General features: G+C 37.9%; 2 protein-coding genes, 1 long non-coding RNA gene and 1 other non-coding gene across 8 annotated transcripts; 3 read left to right on the forward strand and 1 right to left on the reverse strand.

The window, feature by feature from the left end:
- Positions 1-29: 29 nt before the first annotated feature.
- On the reverse strand, positions 30-9,197 carry hmox2b (heme oxygenase 2b). 5 transcript variants are annotated; one of them, XM_086085602.1, is made up of 7 exons: positions 9,112-9,185; positions 8,565-8,666; positions 5,871-5,970; positions 4,354-4,573; positions 3,786-4,277; positions 2,691-2,814; positions 30-2,511 (listed from the first exon to the last, which is right to left on the reverse strand). In XM_086085602.1, exons 3-7 carry the CDS (start codon positions 5,939-5,941, stop codon positions 2,384-2,386), a joined length of 1,035 nt encoding a protein of 344 aa, XP_085941728.1. In that variant the 5' UTR covers positions 5,942-5,970; positions 8,565-8,666; positions 9,112-9,185; the 3' UTR covers positions 30-2,383. The 5 variants fall into 5 exon arrangements, with proteins under 5 accessions (XP_085941728.1, XP_085941746.1, XP_085941736.1 ...); XM_086085620.1 differs by having other exon boundaries at positions 4,354-4,471; positions 9,112-9,178; XM_086085610.1 differs by lacking the exon at positions 8,565-8,666 and having other exon boundaries at positions 4,354-4,471; positions 9,112-9,197.
- Positions 1,843-4,883, forward strand: LOC147181285 (uncharacterized). The gene is made up of 2 exons (XR_015096025.1): positions 1,843-2,540; positions 2,670-4,883. It is a non-coding gene; the product is annotated as an uncharacterized LOC147181285 (long non-coding RNA).
- Positions 9,198-11,266: 2,069 nt separating the features above from the next.
- tedc2 (tubulin epsilon and delta complex 2) lies at positions 11,267-22,656 on the forward strand. The gene is made up of 9 exons (XM_086085569.1): positions 11,267-11,510; positions 11,889-11,932; positions 14,644-15,145; positions 15,308-15,361; positions 15,447-15,525; positions 17,191-17,335; positions 20,122-20,214; positions 20,943-21,130; positions 22,017-22,656. The coding sequence occupies exons 1-9, from the start codon at positions 11,407-11,409 to the stop codon at positions 22,158-22,160; spliced, it is 1,353 nt and encodes a 450-aa protein (XP_085941695.1). The 5' UTR covers positions 11,267-11,406; the 3' UTR covers positions 22,161-22,656.
- trnat-agu (transfer RNA threonine (anticodon AGU)) lies at positions 11,611-11,684 on the forward strand. Its single transcript has one exon. It is a non-coding gene; the product is annotated as a tRNA-Thr (tRNA).
- Positions 22,657-24,428: the final 1,772 nt, after the last annotated feature.

Here is a 24,428-nt window from a genome sequence, read left to right on the forward strand (position 1 = left end):
CATTTGAGAGAGAACCAAACACTTCATCATGTCAGTCAAATGAGTTTTATTGTATTAGTTTTCTTCTACAATCCACTGCAGTGATTAGTTGTCCAGATGATAAGATGGGAGTCGTACAAGTGCATGCAAATGTGTAAAAACATTCCACTTGTTTTCCATTAGACTGTATTGTTCTGTAGTCCCTGGAGTCATGCTGGACTGGTGATTTGCCCTTCTTTGACAGTCACATGACATACGAGTCTCCAAAATAACAACACATCAATTCAATGAGCGTGGATGGCCTTGTCGAAGAGCATTAAATCAGTGTTGAAAAAAAATCCTTCGAAAGAGTAATATTAAAATGTGAAGGAAAAAACAGAAGTTAAAATTAACTCATTCACTGCCATTGACTGCTATAGACGTCAAAAATTCATTTGAATTATTTCTATTAGTTTAACTTTTTTTTTTCACTATTGTTAACAAGAGTATGAAAACCTAGAAAAAATTATTGTACATTTAGAACAGATGAAATTTGTGATTAGTCGTGAGTTAATACAGTAATGCGATGAATTACAATTAAAAATTGTAATCGCCTGCCTCCCCTAATTTTTAACAATCTTTTATTTAAAAAAATGATTATTTAAAAAAAAGTATAGGTTTTCACTCTTAACAAAAGTGGGGAAAAGAAGTTACAATGATTTTTTTTATGTTAATAGGCGTCAATGGCAGTGAATGAAGTTAAACATGTCAGTTTTCAAATTAAAATCACAAAACTGTGCAATTACACCGTATGTACACAGCAACAATAAACCACTAACCAGCATACAGTATGAATTAAAGAAACCATGAATTTATCAATTGGTACCTAACCTGAGGCAGTTCCGACAAATACTCAAATAGGCCTTCATATACTGTCGATGTGCTTTCTAAACTTGATATACAAAAACAAAATGGCAACAATCTCCTTTGTCCACACCATCATACTAAAAGTAATATTACAGTATTATCAATATAGGCTCCTTTGGCATCTTAAAGCGATCTGTCCATGTTCCGAGTCAAATTGCAATATAAAATAGGCAGTTTTCATAAATGCATTAAGCGTTGCTGCATGATTCCAATGTACTTCTCACTAGCACAAATTTGTACTTATCACAGGGATGACGCTGTGATTCCTTAAATAGCTGCTGCTCTAACAGGCGCGATGCCTCATTATCATCCAAATTCATAAATATTATGGGTTGTGAACTTGTGACCTTGTGCAGAGCAGAGGTGGCATCTGTAAAGCTGACGTCTACAGATTCTTATACTATATTGTAATATACATTATTAAAATCTGATTTTACTGGTAGGATTTATTTTTAATATGCTAAATAAATGCATCCATTTCATCTAATCAACATCTTAATGACTGACTGGTGCTTTCTGCAGTTGCATAAATGGAAATGTGCTAGTCAACAATAAAGGCCTGCATAGGAATGATAAAATGTAGTCCAACTTTTTTTTCCGCAGTACGTAAACGCAGTTTTGACTTTATATACCTTAATATCAAATAAAAACAAAAGATCTTCTTTCCTGAGTCAAATCGAGTCCCTGCATGGCCGAAAACACTCTTAAGAACGTTTATCCGCAACATATGCATAATAGGTTTTACCAAGCAATTATCATTAACTCGTTCACTGCCATTGACGGTTATAGACGTAAAAAAAATCATTTTAACTATTTCTATTAGTTTAGCTTTTTTTTCTACTTTTGTTAAAAATATTTTTTTATTGTACATTTAGAACAGATATAAAATTGTGATTAATCGTGAGTTAACTCGTGAAGTCATGCAATTAATTACGAGTAAAAAAATGTAATCGCTTGATGCCCCTAATTTTTAATAATCATCTCGTCATGCGATTACATTTTTTTATTGTAATTGATCGCATGACTTCACTAGTTAACTCATGATTAATCACAAATTTTATATCTGTTCTAAATGTACATTTTCCTACTCTTGTTAACAAAAGTGGGGAAAAAAATGTTAAACTAATAGAAATAGTTCCAATGAATTTTTGACGTTTATAGCCGTCAATGGCAGTGAATGAGTTAAACATCATCTTTGTCTCAATGTACAGCATAAACCTGTGCTTCAATCATCTGTCAAGTTACGGGAAAGTGTGAGAAAACCTAATGTTACAACAATCCCAGGATGGATGGATGGTGCAAAGGAGGTAGGAAAAAAAAGCTTGATAGACAGGTGAGGGTCAATATGGTCCTTAAGATGAACGCATTGGAATTCCGTATCCAGGTGTCTTTTCTATTGCTGCACGAGGCAACTTTGAATATACACTTGGTCTCCAAGCCTGAGAAGCCTTCTTGCTGCGTTCCGTCCTCCAGTGTTATTTTCTCCTCGGCTCCCTCCTCACATCACATACCAGGCGGCCAGGCCGGCTAAAGCGGCGAACCACGTGGCGATGAGGACCTGGCCGGTGGGGTGACGCAGGACGGCCATGGCCAGCTGGCACACGTACGCCGATCCACCCGTTGCCGCTAAAATGAGAGGAGCGATATCAATAAAGGTGCTTAGTAGGGCTGCAGCTGCCAAATATTTTTACAACTATTTTTGTGTTCAAACTATATGTCACATTACAATTCTTTTATTCACTTTTTTTTTTTTTGGGTGTGTTGACTTTCTATGTTCTCGCTAGGGGCTACAAACTAAAGCGTACCCATTTGGGCAGCATAATAGGGACATTTGCTGATGTCGCCTCCAGTGTCTCCATGAACGGGCATTGCTGCTTCGGAGACCTCCTCCTCGAAACTTTCCCCGATTTCCTCCAGCTCCTCGAAAACCTGCCAGCATAAAACATTTGAAATGATTTCCAGCAGTGGGATGTAACAAAGTATTGTACCTAACTCATCCACTGCCATTGACGGCTATAGACGTCATAAATTCATTTGAAATATTTCTATTAGTTTAACTTTTTTTTTTCACTTTTGTTAACAAGAGTATGAAAACCTAGAAATGTTTTTTTTGTACATTTCGAACAGATTTAAAATGTGTGATTAATCGTGAGTTAACTAGTAAAGTCATGCGATTAATTAAAATTAAACATTTTAATCACCTGACACCCCAAATTTTTAATAATCTTTTTTTTTATGTAAAATTGTATTTTTATTTTTAATAAGCTTTATTTTATTTTTTTAAAGAAAAGATTATTAAAAATTAGGGGCGTCAGGCGATTACCATTTTTTAATCGTAATTAATCGCATGACTGAACTAGTTAACTCACAATTAATCACAAATGTTTTATCTGTTCTAATACAATAAATAATAATAATAATAGAAATAGCTACAATGAATTTTTGACGTCTATAATGGCAGTGAATGAGTTAAGTAGATTTTGCAGAGCCGTGACCATTGTTATGTCTCTGGGTGGTAATAGCTTTGGAGATTTCGTTACAGTTTGTATTTATTTGGTTTTGCCCTTATTTAGTTGTAAGTTTATTGTTAGTTTTTATGCTTCAGTCCAGTTAAGTTTTATTACTTATGTTGTTTTTATATGCAGTATTTGTTGAATATAATGGGGAAAAAAGCGTCTCCATGTTGATGCACCATTTGTGTTCAAATAGCCATTGCTTAAAGATACAAATTTGTCTATGGTGTTTTGCATTGTTTGTTAGCATTAAAGGTATCAGACTTTTGTAAGGCATTAAGTTCTGTATGTATGTTGTTTTAATGAAGTAGTTTTATGCTTAGTTTAATAGTCAACAAAAATGGAAACCAAATGAATGCACTGCTGTAGGTGAGAATTAGACTTTACCTCCATGTTGAATTGAAAGGCCTTGACGGCCTCGTCCACCAGCCTCTTCTTGGCCTCGGCGTCCAGTTCCAGCTCGTTCATGCGGCTGCGGTAAAGCTGCTTGAAGGCCTTGGCGCTGTCGATGGCGTCGAACTGGTAGAACTCCAGGCCCTCCCCCGTGGGGGGGAGCTTCAAGGCTCTCTGCGCCACCTTCTTCAGCACCTGGCCCCCGGACAGGTCGCCCATGTAGCGGGTGTAGGCGTAGGCCACCAGCAGCGCCGGGTCCTCCCGGCCCACTTGGTGGATGCGGTCCACGTAGCGTTGGGTGGCCGGGGAGCAGCTGATCTCGCTCTGCCATTCGGGGCCGTAAAAGTATTCCAGGTCACGGGCCAGGGCCTCGTGGCGGTGCAGCTCGGACGGGAAATATAGCGGGGCGAAACCGGGGTGCTCCTTATTTATTTCAATTTCCTCTTCCATGGCGGTGTAGGTGTAGTAAAGAGCTACGGCGCCCAGCTGTGAGGGGAAATATCAATCATGTTTTCATCTCCGTCAAGGCCATCTGTGTTGCTTTCATCTCCTCCTGCCTCACCTTGAAGAGCTCTTTGCGGATTCGCCCCCTGAGGAAGTCCTTTACAAATTGCGTGTTCTCCGCCTTTTCATGAACGTCTTTGGTACCGGCGGCCAGCATCTCGGATAAATCATCGGGCCTGGGGAGAGGAAGGGAATAATGTACTGCGCTCGCTTTAACGCACACTGGTTCTTCTTTGTTTAAGCTTGATGCAGGTATGTCCAAACTTTTCCACTGAGAGCTGCACACAGAGAAACGGTAGCAAGGAGTGGAAAACATCTCTAACTAATGTAGGTCAACATGGGTGAAGCAACATTCAAAAGAGTCAACATCTTAGTGTTCTGTTATCAGTGAGAAGGGAGTCATTGGTATCAGTGTGGTTAGTTCATTTTAAATAATTGAAAGTGTTACCTTTTAACGTTCAGCTTTTCATTATCTAACAGTGTGATCATTAGCATGTTAAATGTATTTGTTTTATTGAAAAAAACTAACATTGTGTAGAATGCAAAATCTCGCTTCCTTTTTGTTATAAAGCCAATAATGTAATATCTTGCAATGTTGAACATTGTCTTACTTTGCCTTTTTTTTATATTTAACATTTTGAAAACATTTATTTTTAAAAAGTTGTAATATTCAACTTAACTTAACTCGTTCACTGCCATTAACGGCTATAGACGTCAAAAATTCATTTGAACTAGTTTAACATGTTTCCACTTTTGTTAACAAGAGTATGAAAACCTAGAAAAAAATGTGTGTACATTTAGAACAGATATAACATTTGTGATAATTTGGGAGTTAACTATTGAAGTCATGCAATTAATTACAATTTAAAAATGTAATCGCCTGACGCAATTTTAAAAAAAGAAAAAAAAGATTATTAAAAATGAGGGGCGTCAGGCGATTAAAAATGTTAATCGCAATTAATCGCATGACTTCACGAGTTAACTCACGATTAATCACAAATTTTATCTGTTCTAAATGTACATTCAAAAATATTCTAGGTTTTTATACTCTTGGTAACAAAAGCGGGGAAAAATTTTAAACTAATAGAAATAGTTCAAATGAATTTTTGCCGTCTATAGCCGTCAATGGCAGTGAATGATTTAAAAACAAAATTACTTTTTTTCTCCTTCTTTTACATTTTTCACATTAAAATAGTGTGATAGCTAAAAAACAATATCTCGATCTTCTATAGTTCAATATTTCCTGTCATTCTAAATTAAGTGCTGTGATATGTTTTAACATATTTCTTGTATAAAAAATAGAATATATATATATATATATATATATAAATTTATTGTAGGTATGTCTTGTAACCTACTGATGTGGGCAACATTTTATTTTATTAAAATAAGTGATGGAGACAATGTGGGGGTGGGTGGGACTTTTCCAGTTCGCAAATGGCCCCCGGGTTGAAATTTTGACAGCACTGCTTTACTGCATACTCAGCAAAAAAAAAAACTATGTTGACATTGTAATTATGTGACTTGCCTTGTGTTGTGTTTTAAGAGATGCTGCAAAAACAAGGGAAGGTTAACCTGAGGTTGTCTCCTTTCTCCTCATGCACGGGGCCTCCTCCATTGGACACGTTCTCTGTCGTTGTGGCCATTTTGTCTGACGGTCGTCACCCCTAGAAATCTTTAGAAGAAGAGTTCAGCTAACATTTTGTGGAAAATAATGCACCACAAAAATCAAGGTTGCTAGTTATAGCAAACTTAAGTGTGATAGGCATACAACTGGAAATAGAACTTACTGTGACATAGGAAATGGACTAAGACAAGTGCTCATCACAATACAAGCAAAATAATTCTGCATGTGTACATCACAGTAGAGGCCAGCAGTTATTTATGTAGTATGGATGTCTAACTGCTTACATAGAAATAGAAAAGTTGTGTCTCTAAAGTGCCTGCCCATCCATCAAGGCAGCTTTATTCATGTTAGCTCATTCATTGCCATTGACGGTTATAGACGTCAAATTTTAACTATTTATATTAGTTTAACATTTGTTTCCACTTTTGTTAACAAGAGTATGAAAACCTATAATTTTTTTTAGTGTACATTTAGAACAGATATGAAATTTGTGATTAATCGTGAGTTAACTCATGAAGTCATGCAATTAATGACGATTTTAAAATTGTTTTGCCTGACGCTCTTAATTTTTAATAATCTTTTCTTTCTTTTTTAAATCGCGTCAGGCAATTACATTTTTTTATTGTAAGACTTAAATAGTTAACTCACGATTAATCATAAATTTTATATCTGTTCTATTTTTTTTCTAGATTTTCATACTCCTGTTAACAAAAGTGGGGAAAAATTTAGCTAATATAAATAGTTCAAATGACTTTTTGATGTCAATAGCCATCAATGGCAGTGAATGAGTTAGTAGCGCATTTCATATACAAGACTTTACAAACAAAATAATTCAAGAGTAAAAGATAAGTAAAATAAATAAGTTGTTAGACTTTTGGCTTAGTCCATCACTCATGGGTGGCCACAGCGAGGAATGCAACTAACCCATGATAGAATTGGCTTCTTAAAATTGCTTACTGTGCAGTGCAAAGACAAGATTTTGGAAAAACTTGGTCTTGCAAATCACTGCCGTCGGACTGAAACATTGTACTTCCAAAATAGTCACTTTTCAGGGGACCACAAATTAGCATTGCGCTATCAAAGAGAGCAATCCATTTTCAACACGAGCTTGGTCAATAATTTGTAAAAATACCATCCAGATGTGGACTGATCAATAGTATACATGTTTGAAAAAATATGAAATGTACCAAATTGTGAACAAACATTTCTATGCCTGAGGCTGCGCAAATCCCCACTCTACTTTGCAAGAGGTATGTAATTTGCAATCCAAAAGATCCGTCGACTGGGTGATCATCATGGCAGCACAATGTTAAATGGACGAGCCATTGACTCACCCTACACTTATGTAAATGCAGTTTGCAAGATGCAAGGTCACTCGTCGCTTGCAAAGCTTCTTCTGTCGATTTGACATCAACATTCTGATGACCATCCAACACTGCACAGTAAACAAACCCTGACTGGAGTACAAGTGTGCACGAGCTGATGTCACTAATCGCTGTTTTATTTAAATGTGTTTTTTTCCCCCACTAAGTCATTTGTATTGTGTTATTTGTAAAATCACTGCTTTTCAATGTGTTAGGCAGCCTTTCATTTGTCAATGAGATGCCTCCAGAAACATAACTTTGAAATAAGCCAAATTCCGTCTAAAACCACACAACAACCTTGTTTTTCCACAATGCACACAGCTGAAAGAAACATGCATTTATATCTGAAAGTGTTGGGTCTTTGGATTGTATGCACCAATCACTCCAGTGGTTCAGCAAAATTTGAGAACTGACTTGGGGGGGTCATGCAATTTACAACAAAAAGGAACATTCAATTGGGTGATTACAAAATTCAGAGGGGGGGGGGGGCTTGCAGCAGAAGCGGAAAAATCCAGGGATATCAAAAAGCTTAATCATAGGGGGAAAAAACCAAGTGGATAGTGGAGGGGGTGCTTGGCGCGCCACATACACATGGTGTACTAGTGTATGAAGTACTGCCTCTGGAATATGAGTAGTTTTGTCACAGCAGAATTTTGAATACAGTACCCGTATTGTGTGCCGAATGTTGTGTCTGACATTATATGGTGTACAATGCCACATTGGTACAAGGCACGTGAACGTTTGTGATTGACTTTCTGCTGTGTATAAAGCTGTCATACATTGAGACAGAACAAAAATGAGAAAAGAACAAGTTGCATTGCAGCCTTTGTACTTTTTTCATGATATAAAACCGTCTCCAGGTGTCTGTCGCATCTATGTGAGTTAACACCAAGTTCAAGAGGAATTAAGATAAAAGGATAATACTTTACTTACTACCTAGACAATAAATTCAGGTCATAGAGTACTTTTTTTTTGCTGCACAAAATGTAAAACTGAGCCTCAAAAATTACTCCTGAAAAGTATAGACGCTCAAAATGTGGATGATATTGGGAAAATGTGTACTTAGGTAATGAGGGTAACATTGAAGTAACGAAGTATTTTTACTTTGTTACTTGACCTCTTGTTTTGTTGATTACCATTAATGCTCTGATTTAAAAAATAGTTACTTACCAGTCACCCCACAATATTTGAGTAGTTTTGCACTGTGTACTTACTCTTACTACTAAAGTAATATTGGTAATATATTACTTGAGTCCATTTTTGGGATATTCTACCCACCAGCCAGAGGATGTTCAGATCAGGATATGTGTTGTTGTTGATGATGTCCCTGAGATTATGTTGTTGATGATGATGCAGCGTCAGCTACTTTAAAACCAGACTCTGTAAAGTTGACAATGCAGCAGCAGGTTGAAACTAGCTGATACAAACAGGCCTGGTTTAGTTCTATAGTACTGGTCTATTGACACCACGGTGGCTTTAACCACACTAATACTGGCAGACAAAAAGCAGCAAGACAAAGGCCTTATGTCACTCAACGTAGAGCCTAGGTGACATAGCTACAATTTAGTAAGTGATGATTAATTAGAGACATTTATAACCCTCATCTTAATACGAGTGAGATGTTTCACCTTTGTTATGACAACATTGCAATAAAACAACAGCTAACTTTGCTTGCTAACAATACACAAGCTAATACCTAGCAAGCTCGCGGACGAATTCCGTACCGAGGTGGTCGACAATCTATGATAAAAACATATGTTTAGGCTTTTTCTTCACTTTTAAAATTCAGATTTAAAACGGCGTGTTGCTATAATGCCGTACTAACCTTCACTCCAGCCACTACGCGTCGCTCGGGTGAACTATAGACTTCAAGCTAAACAGACGTCCATTGCGCATGTCAGGCCCCGCCCCAACCCGGTTTTTGGTGGTCACATGTTGTGGCCACGTGGTAAAAACAGGAAGTGGTCAGGGTGCCAGTTTCCAAACGTGTTTTTACAGTAGGGAAATACACTAGACAGGGAATGTCTTTCAAAAAGTGGTGTCAAATAACTAAGCTAAAATAAGGACATGTCAGCGTGTTTGTATTACACGTGCTTAATGTTTTATGTAAACTACTGTGGTGCTTCCCAACAGATAAAACCATTGAAAAATGATTCTCATTTGCAATGCTCGACCGGCTGCAAACTAAACAGTAAAACAAAGCAACACAAAAACAAATACAACAAAAGGAATGCACATCAAAGTGTACTACATTACATCAAATAAAATGGTGAATAAAAGGTTCACATCAGGCTAAAAACAGGTGTAGCGATCATGTACAGTGATCACTATAAACGGTAGGCCTATTTGGATGAATGAGGTGAGTTTTATTACTTGTTGAAGAGGGTTCCAGTCATATGGGCAGAGCATGCATTGAAAATAGACCAATAGTAGTGCGGACTTTGGGAATAGAGAATGAAGGTAGGATGGATTCTTCCCAATATGTGTTTTTATAGATCGATAGATCTCGTCAAAAATAGGTCCACATGACCAGAAATTAATCGGGACTTAGCCAAAACTCAAACAACAACAAGTCACAATGGTGAGTGTTAAAAAGAGCACCTGAAACAAAACATGTGGCAATGTGGTATGTTGTTGGTTAAAAATGTTCATCTTGTCTTCTAATTGTTACAGTCACTTTTTCTTTTTAAAGACAAAAACGTTTTTTTTTGTTTACCTTTACTAGTTTTGGCGTCCACTGCTGCCTTACTCAAAAGCTGTCAGTGTGGCATGTTGTCTATCTTGTGGATGAGAAGATTTGAAAGTGGTCTATGAGTATGTTATTTCTTGTTTTATTTATTGAGGCAAGGCACATATTTTACATTAGAAAAAATCTCACAGCACATCGCCTACCAAAAAAGTCACAGAAAATGTTAATTGATTTGAATAGTTAGATAATAATGGATATAGGGCAGTGGTTGTTTGAGATTAGATTTAGAACCTTGTTAAAGGTACTGAACCCCATCAGTTTCCTACGCATGAACCGAACACTTCTTTACTGTAAAATTAAGTTGTTGTTTTTCCTTCTTCTTCTTCAAATTCAAGACATAGGTATAGGGCTTACTGGTAAACAAAATGAACAGGGAGGGAATTGGGCTCTCTTAACCTTGAATTCAGCATGTGTTGTGTTCTTGTATTCGCCATTTCCATGCAGATTAAGGAAGTGTTCCGTTAGTTTTGCCTAGATAGCTAGTTGCGCTGGACGAGAATTACTTGGCAATGGTATGGTATTGCAAATTATGCAGTTAGGACGCTGACTCCCATCACTCAACTCAACTCTTTATTTATAGAGCCCTGCTGTTTTCCTAAGATGCAACCCAGGGGCAGTAGATACAATGAAAACAACAGGCCCCACTATTGAACCCTGTGGAAAACCATACGTTCCATACATACATACATACAGTCATATACAGTACATTAGTACGTAGCTGAATATGGGAGAAGAAGTAGGACAGATGAAGAAGTAAGGGAATATTGTGTGTATATGAATATTAGGGCACGTCATTAGTATCATGACAGATGGCAACGGATGGCTGCTTTGAATGTTGGCAGGAAAGGAGCAAGATGCTGAATGTGATGAGGCATTGCTTCCAACGAGGCCAGCAAGCTGCTGTATTTCCAATGAGTTGGTTCTGGGAGCATTTCTAGTAAATTCAAGGAGAACTAAAACAGTTCACGAACTTGATCGATTCTTCTGTGAATTTTGATACATTGTATGAATGACTCAAGCGTAGCGGTGTCACTTCTTGTTCTCGCGAGAGTTGGCACACGACGATGTACCAAAGTCACAATGTTGTTTTCTGTCATTGTTCTTGTGAATAAAAGTCATTTATATTCAGTAAAATGGATATACATTGATTTACAAGCATTAAAAAAATATTTCTCATTGTTTAAATAACTGCCTTAACTTTTACTTCTTCGACTTTTACTTCCGCCTACGTCATACGGATTTGCGGGGTCGCGCTGTGTTTGTATTTTTTTTTGTTTGTTGAAAATATGACCGCCGACGGCACATTTTGACACTTTAAATCAACTAATCCTAGTTTTAATATTATTTTAAAGTTAAGAACAGTCAAGAAGTATGTCGCTGCTTACCGCCGTCGAGACAGCCATCAGGTCGTGCAAAGACGAACAGGCGATGGTGAATGGCCGCATTCAGTTTTACAAAGAACTACTACAAAGCCTGTAAGTACACTCTGTTTACTCTTTCAGGTTCAGTTTGTCATTATCGGCGTAATGACTTAGTCACGATTGAATTCAATAATTATTGGCTGAAATGGCACCTGGCGCTGTGGCTTAGTTGGTTAAAGCGCCTGTCTAGTAAACAGGAGATCCTGGGTTCGAATCCCAGCAGTGCCTCTTTAACGTAATGTTATTTTTCATTACAACATCAAACACTCATCTGGACGCTTTTATTGCTGTAGTCATACATTAAGTTAATTGTTTCACAGCATTAATGAAAAATTATAATGGGGTCTGTCAGTGTAATTTGTCTCTATTGAATTCTATCTATAAAATTGCTTGGTTATGTATAATTACTTCCATTCTGTCTTTTACCTACAGGACAGCTCCTGAAGAACCAGAACCAACTAATGATGCTCCAACTGGTAATTTTAAATAAATAAAAACAAGTTTAAAACAACAGAAAACTGTTGTGCTCAGTATAGGAAAGGTTCACTTTCTATGCAAACTGGTTCAAAGTTCAGCTCACAATTTTTTGAATGAACTAGTTTGGTTCATAGTTCATAGTTAAAAAAAATTAATTAATTCTCATGATGAAAAATGTGATTGATATATATAAAGCACATTTTTCATCATGAGAAAAAAAATCAAAATTTTGTACACACAATAGTACACTATATAAAACTATTATCGGCCATATCTTCTTGGCTCTCTTCCCTCCACCGTGCAGGAAATAAGAATATTGCTATATAGCAAAACTGTAGCTAAGTTGGTAAACTTCAGACACAAGTAGTACATTGCTCTTGCTTGCTCCTCGCTTGTACGAGCGTCCACACATGTGCACATAAAAAGCACAATGTCACAATAAAAGCACCGCATTTTTTCATTTTACTTTGACTTCATGGTCACTGTACTAGATCATCTATACAGCTAGATAACTGCAAACTATGTACCAGGTAAATTGGTAGATATAACATTAGGTCTTTATTTATATACAGTCCTGCTCACTGTTATTGGCACTCCTTCATTTTTTGCATGATCTCTACAATACTGTATCTTAGGAAATACATTTAAATGTACCAAATTTATATCATCAGGACCTTTAAATTGGATGTCCAAAGTAATTCAACAAAGGAAATTGTTTTTCAACTTACATAATGTAATTCCAAAGAAAAAATAGAAAATACTGCATGTGCAGCAATAATGGCACCCCTTTTTGATATTTGGTTGCACACCCTTTGGCAGTGACGACAGCTTCCAAACGCTTCTTGTAAGCTTCTAAGCTTCTTGCAATTTATCCGCTGGTATTTCCCCCCACGCTTCCTTTGCAAATTGTTCAAGCTCTTGGATATTTGCAGGTTTCTTTTTGCAAGGACACATTTCAGCTCATATCAAAGATTTTCAATCGGATTGAGATCAGGAGTCATTGCTGGCCATTTTAAAACGGTATTTTTTCTTTGTAACAATTCCTTTGTGCTTTTGGATGTGTGCTTTGGGTCTTTGTCTTGCTGGAGGACCCATGACCTTCGACTCAAACCAAGTTGTCTAACACTTGGTAGGACATGCAGATGTAGCAAAGCAGCCCCCCAGAATGATGGATCCTCCACCATGCTTAACTGTAAGGACGGTGTTCTTTTCCTTGGAAACTTCTTTGCGCTGTCTGTAATAAAACTGTTGGCGTGAATTGCCAAAAAGCTAAATTTTTGTTTCACCAATCCACAGAACATTTTCCCAAAATAATTGTGGTTTGTCCAGGTACTCCTTGGCAAAGGTTAGCCATTTTTTAATGTCTGTCTCAGGAATGGTCTTTGCCCATGAAGCCCTGTTTTTGGTTCAGTGTGTGTCGTATGGTGCTTGTTGAAACCAAGATCCCAGACTGTTCCAGGTTAGCTTTCAGGTCTTTGGATGTTTAACGTGGTGTTTTTTTTCCACCATTCGCTGAAGACTTCTGTCATCAATTTCTCTCTTCCTGCCCACTTCCATGGAGGTTCTTGACAGTTCCATGCTCGTCAAACTTCTTAATAACAGTACGCACTGCTGAAACAGGGCTACCAAAGTCTTTGTAGATGGCTCTATACCCTTTGGAGGTCTTGTGTTTGCGAATAATCGCGCTTCTGATGTCCTCAGACGGCTCCCTTGTTTTCACGATTTTGACAAAGGAAAAGGGGATAACAGGTGTCTTTTAAAAACATCAAAGTCATCATTCATGGGTTAATTCATGTAAATTGGGCAAAGACAATTTAGAACAGGGAATTCTCATTTGTGATTTACCAAAGGTGAGTCACAATGTGTTTCCGTACTGATTTACAGGAAAGGTTGCCAATACCAGAGAGAGGGGACGTTTTAAGTTTTCTATTTTTTACGCCCATTGTTTAATGTTTAAAATTGTTTTATTTCTTTATCATTTGGTCTTTTAGATAAAACACAAGTTCTCCATAAAAAATAGAATGTTTTCGTCAACTCATTTTTTTCAGAAGATATTCCACATTATGTACTTTACCTTCATGGGTGCCAATAATGGTGAGTAGGACTGTACCTCTTTGGCCAATAAATGAAAATAAATAAATCCTATCCTAATGTGCCAATTTGCCAATGCAACCTTAACTGTTCTCTGTTATTTGTAAAGTAGATGTCTTTGGAAAAATGCTTTTAAACAAGAGGGGGGAAACATTTTCTACCAGAGGCCTATAAGTGGCTTCCCAACAAACACTCTACTTTAGCCAGAGGACATAAAAAAACAACAACACGAGTACAAGATTAAATACAATAATGCTTTTCAAGCACCAAATCCAACTTGCCAATTAATGGAATGACATGATTGGTTGTAATTCATCAAGCCTGTGTGGTAAATTATAATCATTACAACCTAGTTATTCCAACCACAAAGTGGCAGAGGCTGCCATTTATTTACCTGAGGGGAAAAGAAAATTTCATTTTATTTGAGTTGAGGCCCTCATTTATTTTAGTGAATGATGCTAGTTGCATCACTCTGCAAGTAGCTGGCCGACAGAGGCCAATATTTGAGGAAATATGGAGCTAATTAGATTGTGCAAGTGTACCCAATATACTGAATATGTATGTCTGTACACGTCGTGAAACCTATTTTGTGTGAAACGTCGTTTGTGTATTTGTTCAGACACAGCAACATCATCCCCATTGGAGACACATGAAATGAAACTGCTTGAGAAAGCATTGGAAAAAGCCCTTCATGTGCGCACTGGCACAAGGTTTTCCAGTAAATACTCCAAGGGAACAAAACCCACTCCGTTTCAAACAGACATTACTGCCATGCCCAAAGAGGCGACTTTAAAAGCCTCTGCTGCTTTCAAAGGAAACCAGACGACCATCAAATCAACTCTCAAGTCTGCCAGTGGTGACAGAAAAGTGCCCCAAAAGCCTGTGACATCATCAAGATCCTCAGCTGCCTGCGGTCCCGGAAAGTGTAAAAGCACCACCAGTAAAAATGTGACCAAGACCCAATCGAAGAGCGTGCATCATCAGGCTGCAAAAAGTGCCTCAGTGAACATCACTGGTGAAAATATCACGACGAGTGGTGAGCACCAGACCAAAGTTTCAGCTGCAACAACGTCACATGGCATAAGAGACGCGGGAGATCACAGTCTGCTTCAACCAAGAAGGTACACCATGTTTGACCCAAGTAGTAATCTAACTTGTTCATGTGAAATTGTGCCACGTAGAGACCATATCAAAACATAACTAAAACTTATTAAAGGTCACTTTTTAGACAAATTAAAATCTTCTGGGGTGGCATGATTTTCTCATAAATTGTCTCCTGCCAGAGAACAAAGCAACCTGAAGGAACAGTGGATTTGTCTGAGGCTCAAGCAAAACAGGTGGGCAAAATCTCTGTCTTTATTTGTCCGACTGTTACCAGCTGGTTTCTCACTTTTCTAATTTCGCCATTTCCTTCCTTGACAGAATGTGGGACAAAGTAATGGCCGCTCAAAGGAAACCTGTGCCCGGGAGGAGTCGCTTCATGGAGAGAATGAGAGCAACGGTATATCCTTCCTCTTTTCTAGTGACGCCTGTCAAACTGCTGGGAAAATTCTCACGCAGATTTTCCCCCTGCTGTGTGTCAAAGATTTACTCACAGGACACTTCTTTAGGGATACCTGCTTAATCTTCATGGGTTCTAATACAAAAGTTCAAAAAAAATTAAATCAGCGTTTAAAAAGCTGATTAAAGCTAAATCTTGATGGACTTGAATATTGTTGTTGTATATACATTTATTATTGTGGTCATCTTTGCCATAAAGTTACATTTCTGCATTTGCAAAGTTGTTTTTTTTACCTTGTCGGTGACACTTTTGACAACTAAAAGTCGATTATATTTGATATACTATATTATGGCTGCAACTATCTATCCATGGAGCCATCCATCCATTTTCTACAGGGTCATGTCAGACAGGCAGCCGTTTTAGCAGGGAAGCCCAGACTTCCCTCTCCCCAGCCACTTGGAATCACAAGGTGTTCCCAGGCCAGTCAGGAGACATAGTCTCTCCAGCGTGTCCTGAGTCATCACCCGGGTTCTCTTGCTGGTGAAACACGCCCATGACCTAACCAGACCAAAATTCTACCATAGGTGAGAGTTGAAACTCTTTTCAACTCCCACATCTGGGGAATCTAACAGACGTTGCTGGGAAACCCTCGCAATACATTTGGGCAGGCATCTTCCTCCACCACTGAAGACAACACACCGCCAGGTGGTGTTCAGTTGACAGCTCCGCGTGTCTCTGCACCCAATTGCCACCAGACGCTTGGCAATGAGCCCCACCACCAGGTCTGGCTCCAGAGTGGGGCTTAGGTGATCAGCGTCCAGGCAAGGAAAAACATTATCCATTTATAGTATCCCCCTCACCCAGGACCTGTTTGCCACGGGTGACCCTGCCAGGGGCATAAAGCTCCAGACATCTTAGCTCCTAAAATTTTAGGGACACACAAACCCATCCACCGCGGTAAGGTGACGGCTTACGGAGGGAATGGCTTCAACTAACGATCATTTGATTAATTATTCAGTTTTTTTAATTCATGATTTAGATTAAAAAATATATTTTTTTTTTCATCCTTTCAATAACAGGACACAAAAATACTCCAAGTTTAAAAATATAAATTGAGTCCAATTAGAAAAATCACAATAATTACATTTAAAAGCAAAGCGCCCTTTTTGCTATGCAGCACTAGACTATTGTTTAGCATGTATGCCTCCCAGTCGAGATATGTGCGAAGTTTGCATGTTCACCCTTGCTTGTGTGGGTTTTCTCCGGGGACTTCCTCCCACATTCCAAAAACATGCATGTCAGGTTCATTGAAGACTTTAGGCAGAATCATTCCCTATCCACTACACTGTATAGTGGCCTGTACAGTGGGTTCACTATTTTATAGTGCTGCTTGAATATGTACTGACTAAAGGTTATCCCTCAATATGTCCTTAATATATTACAAACTATGCATCTTGAATAGTAGTGAACAACCAATGATCATTAGAAAAACAACATATACCATGATTTGTTGTGCAGAATGCAGATACCAAAAAAGTAACACATCAACAACACAGATGGACATACTGTACAGTGCTTAGGTTGTATTACTTTTGTAAAATTGCTCATCTTTAATAGATGGATAATTCTTATATTATGTGTGGTTTGTCATTGCGCCATTTACAGTTTCCCAAGGACTGGCCACCTGGAAGCCCAGAGCAGATCGGAGGTCTGGTTGGCAGACTGACTCACCAGGTCGACGAACTGGCCCAGCAGTGCCAGACAATGGGCCTTCTGGATCCGCAGACCCCAGAGCAAGGCGCAGAACCGGGTAAAGTCCTTTAACGGGCGAAACGGAAAAACAACTCAAGCTGTTGAGTGATGCTGGTTGACTGCCAAATTCTCATTTCAAACCAATCTTCACAGAGGGAAGAATGGGAGGGCTTGTCTGCCTCACTGAGGTTCAAGGTTTGAATCTTCCTCCCACTCTCCAAAATAACTTGATAGGTTCATTGAAGACTCTAACACTAATTGTCCTTTGTGAATGTGAGTGATTATTTGGTTACTGTACATGTGCCCTGTGATTGGCTGGCATCCAGTCCAAGGGTTCATCTCTCCTCTTGCTCACCAGCCATCCAAATTAGGATAAGCAGTATAGAAAATTGATGGTTGAAAAAATTGTAAAAACTATTCCAAGGTTGAACTCTCAGCTTTGTTGGTCTTTCAAGTAACATTTTAACATTCCAAACTCTCATATAAGTGTAAAGAGAAGTTAACCAACTTGTAGTGAGACTAAAGTAAAGTAAAACTACTAAGACGCCTTACACTAATGTGAGGAAACCGGAAGATGTTTGCATTGTGTTTCGGCCACCTTGTGGTTAAAATAAATATTGCAGGAAAATGTACTTTTAGCATCTGCTTAGTAAAAATGTGTATAAAACTCATGTTAAAAAAAGGTTTTATTATCATATTGTTCTAAGCAGCCTGACGGGTCATCACACTTCACGATCCGGGTAGCCTTTTGTCATCACTGACACAATTCTGGTGACACATAAAGAGAAAAAAGGCAATACGCATGTTTAGATGCTTCCTAACATGGCTAAAAAAATGGCTGAAAAATGGGGAAAACTCCACAATTATTTAAAGTGGTTTAGCTATAGTAAGGAAGGGTGATAAATTGATTTGAGCAATTATTTGTGTTTTAAAAAAATACATGGGAAATGCTCACATAATAAATTAATTAACTAATTCACTGCCATTGATGGCTATAGACGTTATAAATTCATTTTAACTATTTCTATTAGTTTAACATTTGTTTCCACTTTTGTTAACAAGAGTATGAAAACCTAGAATTTCTTTTATTGTGTACATTTAGAACAGATATAAAATTTGTGATTAATCGTGAGTTAACTAGTGAAGTCATGCAATTAATTACGATTAAAAATTGTAATCACCTGACACCCCTAATTTTTAACAATCTTTTCTTCAAACATTTTTTTAATAATAATTGTAATTATTTTTTTCCAATTTTTAATCTTTTTATTTTTGTTTTTTAAGAAAAGATTTTTAAAAAATTAGGGCCGTCAGGCGATTACCATTTTTAATCGTAATTAAGCGCATGACTTCACTGGTTAACTCACGATTAATCACTAATTTTATATCTCTTCTAATACAATAAAAAAAGGTTTTCATACTCTTGTTGACAAAAGTGGGAAAAAAATGTAAACTAATAGAAAATAGTTCAAATGAATTTTTGACGTCAATGGCAGTGAATGAGTTAATAATTGAGGGTGGGAATTGCAATTAGATTATTTTTCAAAATCATTCAGCCCTACCTGCCACAATTGTGGTTTGTTTCTGAACTCTGAAGCACTCTCGTTATCTCCAATTTTGCTCATAGAGGGTCTTGAAGACAAAAAATTATCAAGTTGCAGTTGGTATCTCCCCCCCCCAAAAAAAAGTAAGACAAGGCATTCGCATGTCAATGCACCACCGTACAAACAATGACAACATGAGAGGAGCTTGTTTGATGAAGCGTAAAGTGTTCGCAATTTGTTGGGTGATCGCTCCTCCAGTGAGTACTTCTCAAAAAAGGCCACTTTAATTTGCTCACATTTTTCTCCAAGAAAGTTAGCCTGGCGGAAAGCAATCACGCAGTAAATCATGCTGAACATTGCCATTTGTATGTTGCAGAAGCAGTGAGTTATCGATAGCCGAGGTATGTGCTTCCAAGCCTTTGAAATCTTTTGCGGACCTCGTCTTGCCTCACGTGTACAACTCGAGATGAGAAAAGAGTGACAGAGAGCTGGAAAGGGTGCTGTGTTACTTCGACCGCAGTAGCGCCGCAATCCATGCAACTTGACATCATGTTGTTAAGAAATAGTATTATAGGTGTTGTATCATTTGTGTTCATGTACTGTAGATGTTTCGAGAAAGCACTTATTTTCACATTATGTATATGTAAAGAAAAAAAAGAAAATGATTCAGCTCTATTGTCTCTGTGGAAGTTGAAGCAAGTTAATGAATGACGGGTAAAAACTTGTTTGGTATGAGCAGAAATTAATCAAATCCGAAAAGGGGGGGAAACTAAAAGCAAAACTTTTTGTCATTCCGTTGTCATTTGCTTTTTCTATTAGTGAAGTATAAAAAAAAATCAATTGAAAGTAGAAATCCGTTTTTTTGTAACATACATTAATTTAAAAAGATTGAGATAGAGGGAGATTTTACTCTAGTACAAGGCCATATCACCCAGCGTTACTTTGAAGCCTCCACTGTATATTTACAATGTTGTGAGCTTTCAAAGTGTCATCCTGCCTCAATGATAGGTTTGGGGCCATTTTTAATTAACCTTGACAGAAGAGTAAAGCATGTGAAGAGGAAGAACTTATTACATTTTGAATTCATTCCAGGCATTTTTATTTTTACTTTGACCTTGACAGAGGCCTAAGAGCTGCCAGGAAGTGGTTGGCTGACAAATTTACACTGTTGCCCATCTCATCTGCCCCATTTTTATATACTTTGCAAAGCCATGGGCAGCATATTTCCATTGAACAACTCCCATTTCATTCGCCTTAATGATCCAATTCAAATTAGTTTTGTTTTTTTAAATCACTGCAGGGATGAAAGAAAACAGGTGTTTCTGCCTAACACCAGAGAGACTGCAAATAACAGCACTGGAGCTCCGGAATATTACAGAGCGAGCAAAACAAGGTAGAAATTGAGGTTTTTTAAATGTTCTTTCTTCATATTTGTGCCAATTCCATGTTAACTCATTCACTGCCATTGACGGCTATCGACGTCAAAAATTCATTTTAACTATTCATATTATTATTATTTTTTTTCACTTTTGTTAACAAGGGTAGGAAAACCTAGAAAAAAATATTGTACAATTAAAACAGATATAAAATTTGTGATTAATCGTGAAACTATTGAAGTCATGTGATGAATTACAATTAAAAATGTGAATCGCCTGACGCTTTTTAATAGTTTTAATAATCTTTTGGTTTATAAAAAAAAAAAATGATTATTTATAAATTGTCTAGATTTTTATACTCTTGTTAACAAAAGTGGGAAAAAAATTAAACTAATAGAAATAGTTCAAATGAATTTTTGACGTTTTTTGGCGTCAATGGCAGTGAATGAGTTAAAGGGAGCCAACACTGTGGTCATGTATTCCGCAGTAGGTACGACTACCCAAACCCTAAACCGTTTTCAGATATAGTCATATAAAGTATTTACGTGATTGTTTAATTTCACAGTTGATGGGTGGTTAGGTACTCAGGTGACCCATTTCCGTAAACAAGCAATTCAAAATATTTTTTTCATTTAAAAGCTGTTCTTGCTGCCATGGTTTGTCAAGCACGTGACAAGCGGAGGCAGCAATCGTTTTAGGGTCATGGTTTGCTCGCGCTCTAAAAAATAGCCATATATTTCATCAGAGTGGGAAGCATGGGATCGATGGAGGCCGGAGGGAGTTTGCCTTTATGCCGCCGGGCCAGCGGAAGATGAGGCAATCGCGCCGCGCCTGCCCGTGACCATCACTTACGCCTCTGAGGCTGAGCTGCGACAGCTGGAGGCAATCAGGATGAGAGTGGCTCTGCTGCAGCAGGAGATTTACCTGCAGCAGGTGAGTGTTGCACACTGCACTCGTTTATGATTACATTAATATTAACTACAAAGTGAAATTGCACGTGAATGCTAAAGATCTGACTCCAGAATGAATTGTTGGAAAGTTGATTCAAATGGAAGAACATTTCCATAAATGCGGGATTTATGTGGAAAATTGGAATGCTGAAAAATGAGGGAATCTGGGGAATGTGGTCAATAGTTCCCAGGATTTCCTGAATAAGCTGAACATTGTGAAGTGTGGAAGGAAGAGTTTCATATTTAAAACATTTCTTAATTTGGGAATTTTCTTGTGAAAATGTCTGAAGTCGAGGAATGTGAGAAATAATTAGGTATGTGTGATGAGTGGGCTAAATAGTTTGAAGATGAAATGTTTTGAATCCATTGGGAAAAAAAAATGTCATGAAGGGTTTATTATGCAAAATATCTCAGATTTGAGAATTTTATCGTGAAAATGTGATATTTTGGGCAATGAGAAAAATCAGTGCTAGCAATTAGTATTGCTGTGTAGTATTAGTGCATTTTATAAGTATCCATGCATGCCTACTTCTCAACATGTCATCACTCGGCTTCACAGTTTGAAGATAACTTGTAAAAGGCGATAAATGTCTTGTTCATTGTCTTATATTAAAGAAAACTCCATGTAAGTGTGTGAAACGTAGGAATTTTGGCAATGTGAAAAAATACAAGCCTGAATTTCCTAAATTTTGTGACTATTTGGAAGTTTAAATCGGTCAAGAAATGTGCAAGTACAAAATGGGGGCGAAATAATGAAAATAAAGAATTTGGTGTAAAACAGCCATTTAAATGCCCTTCATCTTTCACACAATAATTTGCTTTTATAAATGTTGCAATGAGCTGATAGTGTTTCCTCGTGCATGTGACAGGCGCTGCTGGACGCTCTGTCCCCTCAACTGGCCTCCATCATCCCTTCATGTACCAACCACAGTGTGCTGAGAGACTTGTACTCGCTGCTGGGTGAAGGAGGTCAGCGTTTCCCTGCCATAGTCCTGGACTCTGAGACCGAGTAATGATTGCCCCTCTTTTCAAATCACTAAGTAATTGTTTTGTATGACCTTTTCCCAATGAATTAATGGTGAGCTTTTCATTTCTTGTATCATGTGTGACGCAATGAAGATGATTGTAGATCTGAAATAATAAACAAATAAAATAACCTCAACACTGTTTAATGGCATTCATTATTTATAATGCCATTCATCGGCCCATCCATTACCTATACCGCCTACTCCAGCTGACTTTGAGCAGAAGGTGGACTACACCCTGGACTGGTCGCCAGTAAATCGCAAGGCACTTACTTTTTCAGTGATAAATGAACCATCCTGGCTGCATAGTGTAACTCATTCACTGCCATTGACGGCTATAGACGTAAAAAAATTCATTAGTTTCACTTTTTTTCCCACTTTTGTTAACAAGAGTATGAAAACCTCCCCAAAAAATGTGTACATTTAGAACAGATATAACATTTGTGACTAATCTTGAGTTAACTAGTGAAGTCATGTGATTAATTACAATTAAAAAAAAATAATCACCTGATGCCCCTAAAAGGAAAAGGAAAGATTATTAAAAATTAGGGGCATCAGACAATTAAGTTTTTTAATTGTAATTAATCGCATGACTTCAATAATTAACTCACGATTAATCACAAATTTTATATCTGTTTTAAATGTACAATAAAAAAATTCTAGGTTGTCACACTCAAAAAAATGTGAAACTAATAGAAATAGTTCAAATAAATTTTTGACGTCTATAGCCGTCAAAGGCAGTGAATGAGTTAATGATAAAAGAACCGACAGAACTTTTCAAGCCATTGCGACCGACCATATAGCCAATTATACTTGTGATGTCACTAAAACACCTCAATGTATTTGCATGTTCAGAATACCAAACCTTAAGTCATTCGCCGTCCATGATGCAGAGAAACAGCTCAATGTGAGGGGAGTATGAGTACGAAGTCTTGTGGGAGGTCTTAATGGGCTCGTGCCCACGGATGGCGCCGACCTTAACAGACGGGGCGACAGGTGGCTCTGAGTTCACGCAGCAGGACGTGGGTGTTCGAGGCCTACTGAACATATCAAGGCTGAGATGATACACATGGGGAGCTGCTTGGCCGTATGCTATGATCTGGAAGTGCCAACATTTCCCTTGTGGGGGAGCGGGGGGGCTAGGAAAAAAGCTGAAGTTCAAATGTTCTGGTAAGTGAGCCTTAATCAATAAAAGCACTCAAGGCACAGTTGCACAGGCTTAATAAGAAAAAGTCAGACCTCTCCTCCAGGATCAGAAGCGTCAGACAGCAACCAAGCAGTGTTTTTGTACTGCAGTGTAACGATGGGCCGCCGATGCAGTGCCACCAGATCGCACATGGGTCCCAGTGGGAGTGGCGCCTACGCAACGCAGCCTTCCTCTGACCTGAATGCAGCTTGACCTCCCCCCACCAGGGTTTGACCTGTCTCATGCCGGCGTGCCAGTTTTCCTTTTCCCCCAATATCCTTATTTCCCACGGAGGAAGACACTTTGTTTCCCATGTTGTCATGAGCAAACGTTTAGCTATGGCAGCACAACTGATGAGCCAGGACAAGTCTGAGTAATCCCTGAAAATAGGCTTTAATTAAAAAAATAATAATAAGTTTACACTTGAATAGTGAGGCCAAGTGATAAATTTTACCAGTGATAGCATTTTTTTTGTGCTTTTTTTCTCTCAACAAGGAATGTTAAGAGAAGAAAAATGTGAAGATGCCGTATACAACTGAAGTTACACGAAGTAATCACATGCACGTTAAGATTCCATCCAAATATTAAGTTAGAGATTAATTGACTAGCAAAAGTTTAAAGTGTTATGTTAAACATTGCCTCAAACAGGACAATTGGACCCTGGACCAGATATTGCTTTTTCCACAAACATTTTGAGGTTGCAATCAGTTATCGCCGTGCTCACAGCTTTTCATTTGAGTGTTTTACATGAATGGCCCAAGAAGTGTTTTTTTTGTACAAAACGCACTTTAATTATGACTTTACCTACTGCATTAGCATAGACTAGTAATATACTATGGCACGTTCTTAACTACAAATTAGGGTTGCATCGCTGTCATCGGAAACAGAACTCAGAAGTAAAACCCAGGACTTTTTGTAGCTGATTGAAGCTTCTCTGTCCAAAAAAAGATTTACTGGACAACTTTTATAAACTTCACAATTAAAAAATTATTTCTTGGATTTTTCTTGGATTTGACACTCACTACGTTTACATGCAATCAATATTCGGGGTAAGGTCAAAATTCCAGTTG

Source organism: Leptonotus elevatus, chromosome 1 (genome assembly GCF_054856555.1).
Source record: "Leptonotus elevatus isolate MCC_2025b chromosome 1, RoL_Lele_1.0, whole genome shotgun sequence".
NCBI classification, from domain to species: Eukaryota; Metazoa; Chordata; class Actinopteri; order Syngnathiformes; family Syngnathidae; genus Leptonotus; species Leptonotus elevatus.

Excerpts from the sequence above, each read along its gene's own strand:
- hmox2b (XM_086085592.1), bottom strand. The coding sequence starts at position 5,941 with ATGGCCACAACGACAGAGAACGTGTCCAATGGAGGAGGCCCCGTGCAT. Across the intron at positions 4,574-5,870 it reads GAGAAAGGAGACAACCTCAG|CTCTCAGTGGAAAAGTTTGG; the intron begins GTTAACCTTCCC and ends CTCTGTGTGCAG. Across the intron at positions 2,512-2,690 it reads CTATTATGCTGCCCAAATGG|CGGCAACGGGTGGATCGGCG; the intron begins GTACGCTTTAGT and ends CTCTCATTTTAG.
- tedc2 (XM_086085569.1), top strand. The coding sequence starts at position 11,407 with ATGTCGCTGCTTACCGCCGTCGAGACAGCCATCAGGTCGTGCAAAGAC. Across the intron at positions 11,511-11,888 it reads AAAGAACTACTACAAAGCCT|GACAGCTCCTGAAGAACCAG; the intron begins GTAAGTACACTC and ends TTTTACCTACAG. Across the intron at positions 15,362-15,446 it reads CTGAGGCTCAAGCAAAACAG|AATGTGGGACAAAGTAATGG; the intron begins GTGGGCAAAATC and ends CTTCCTTGACAG.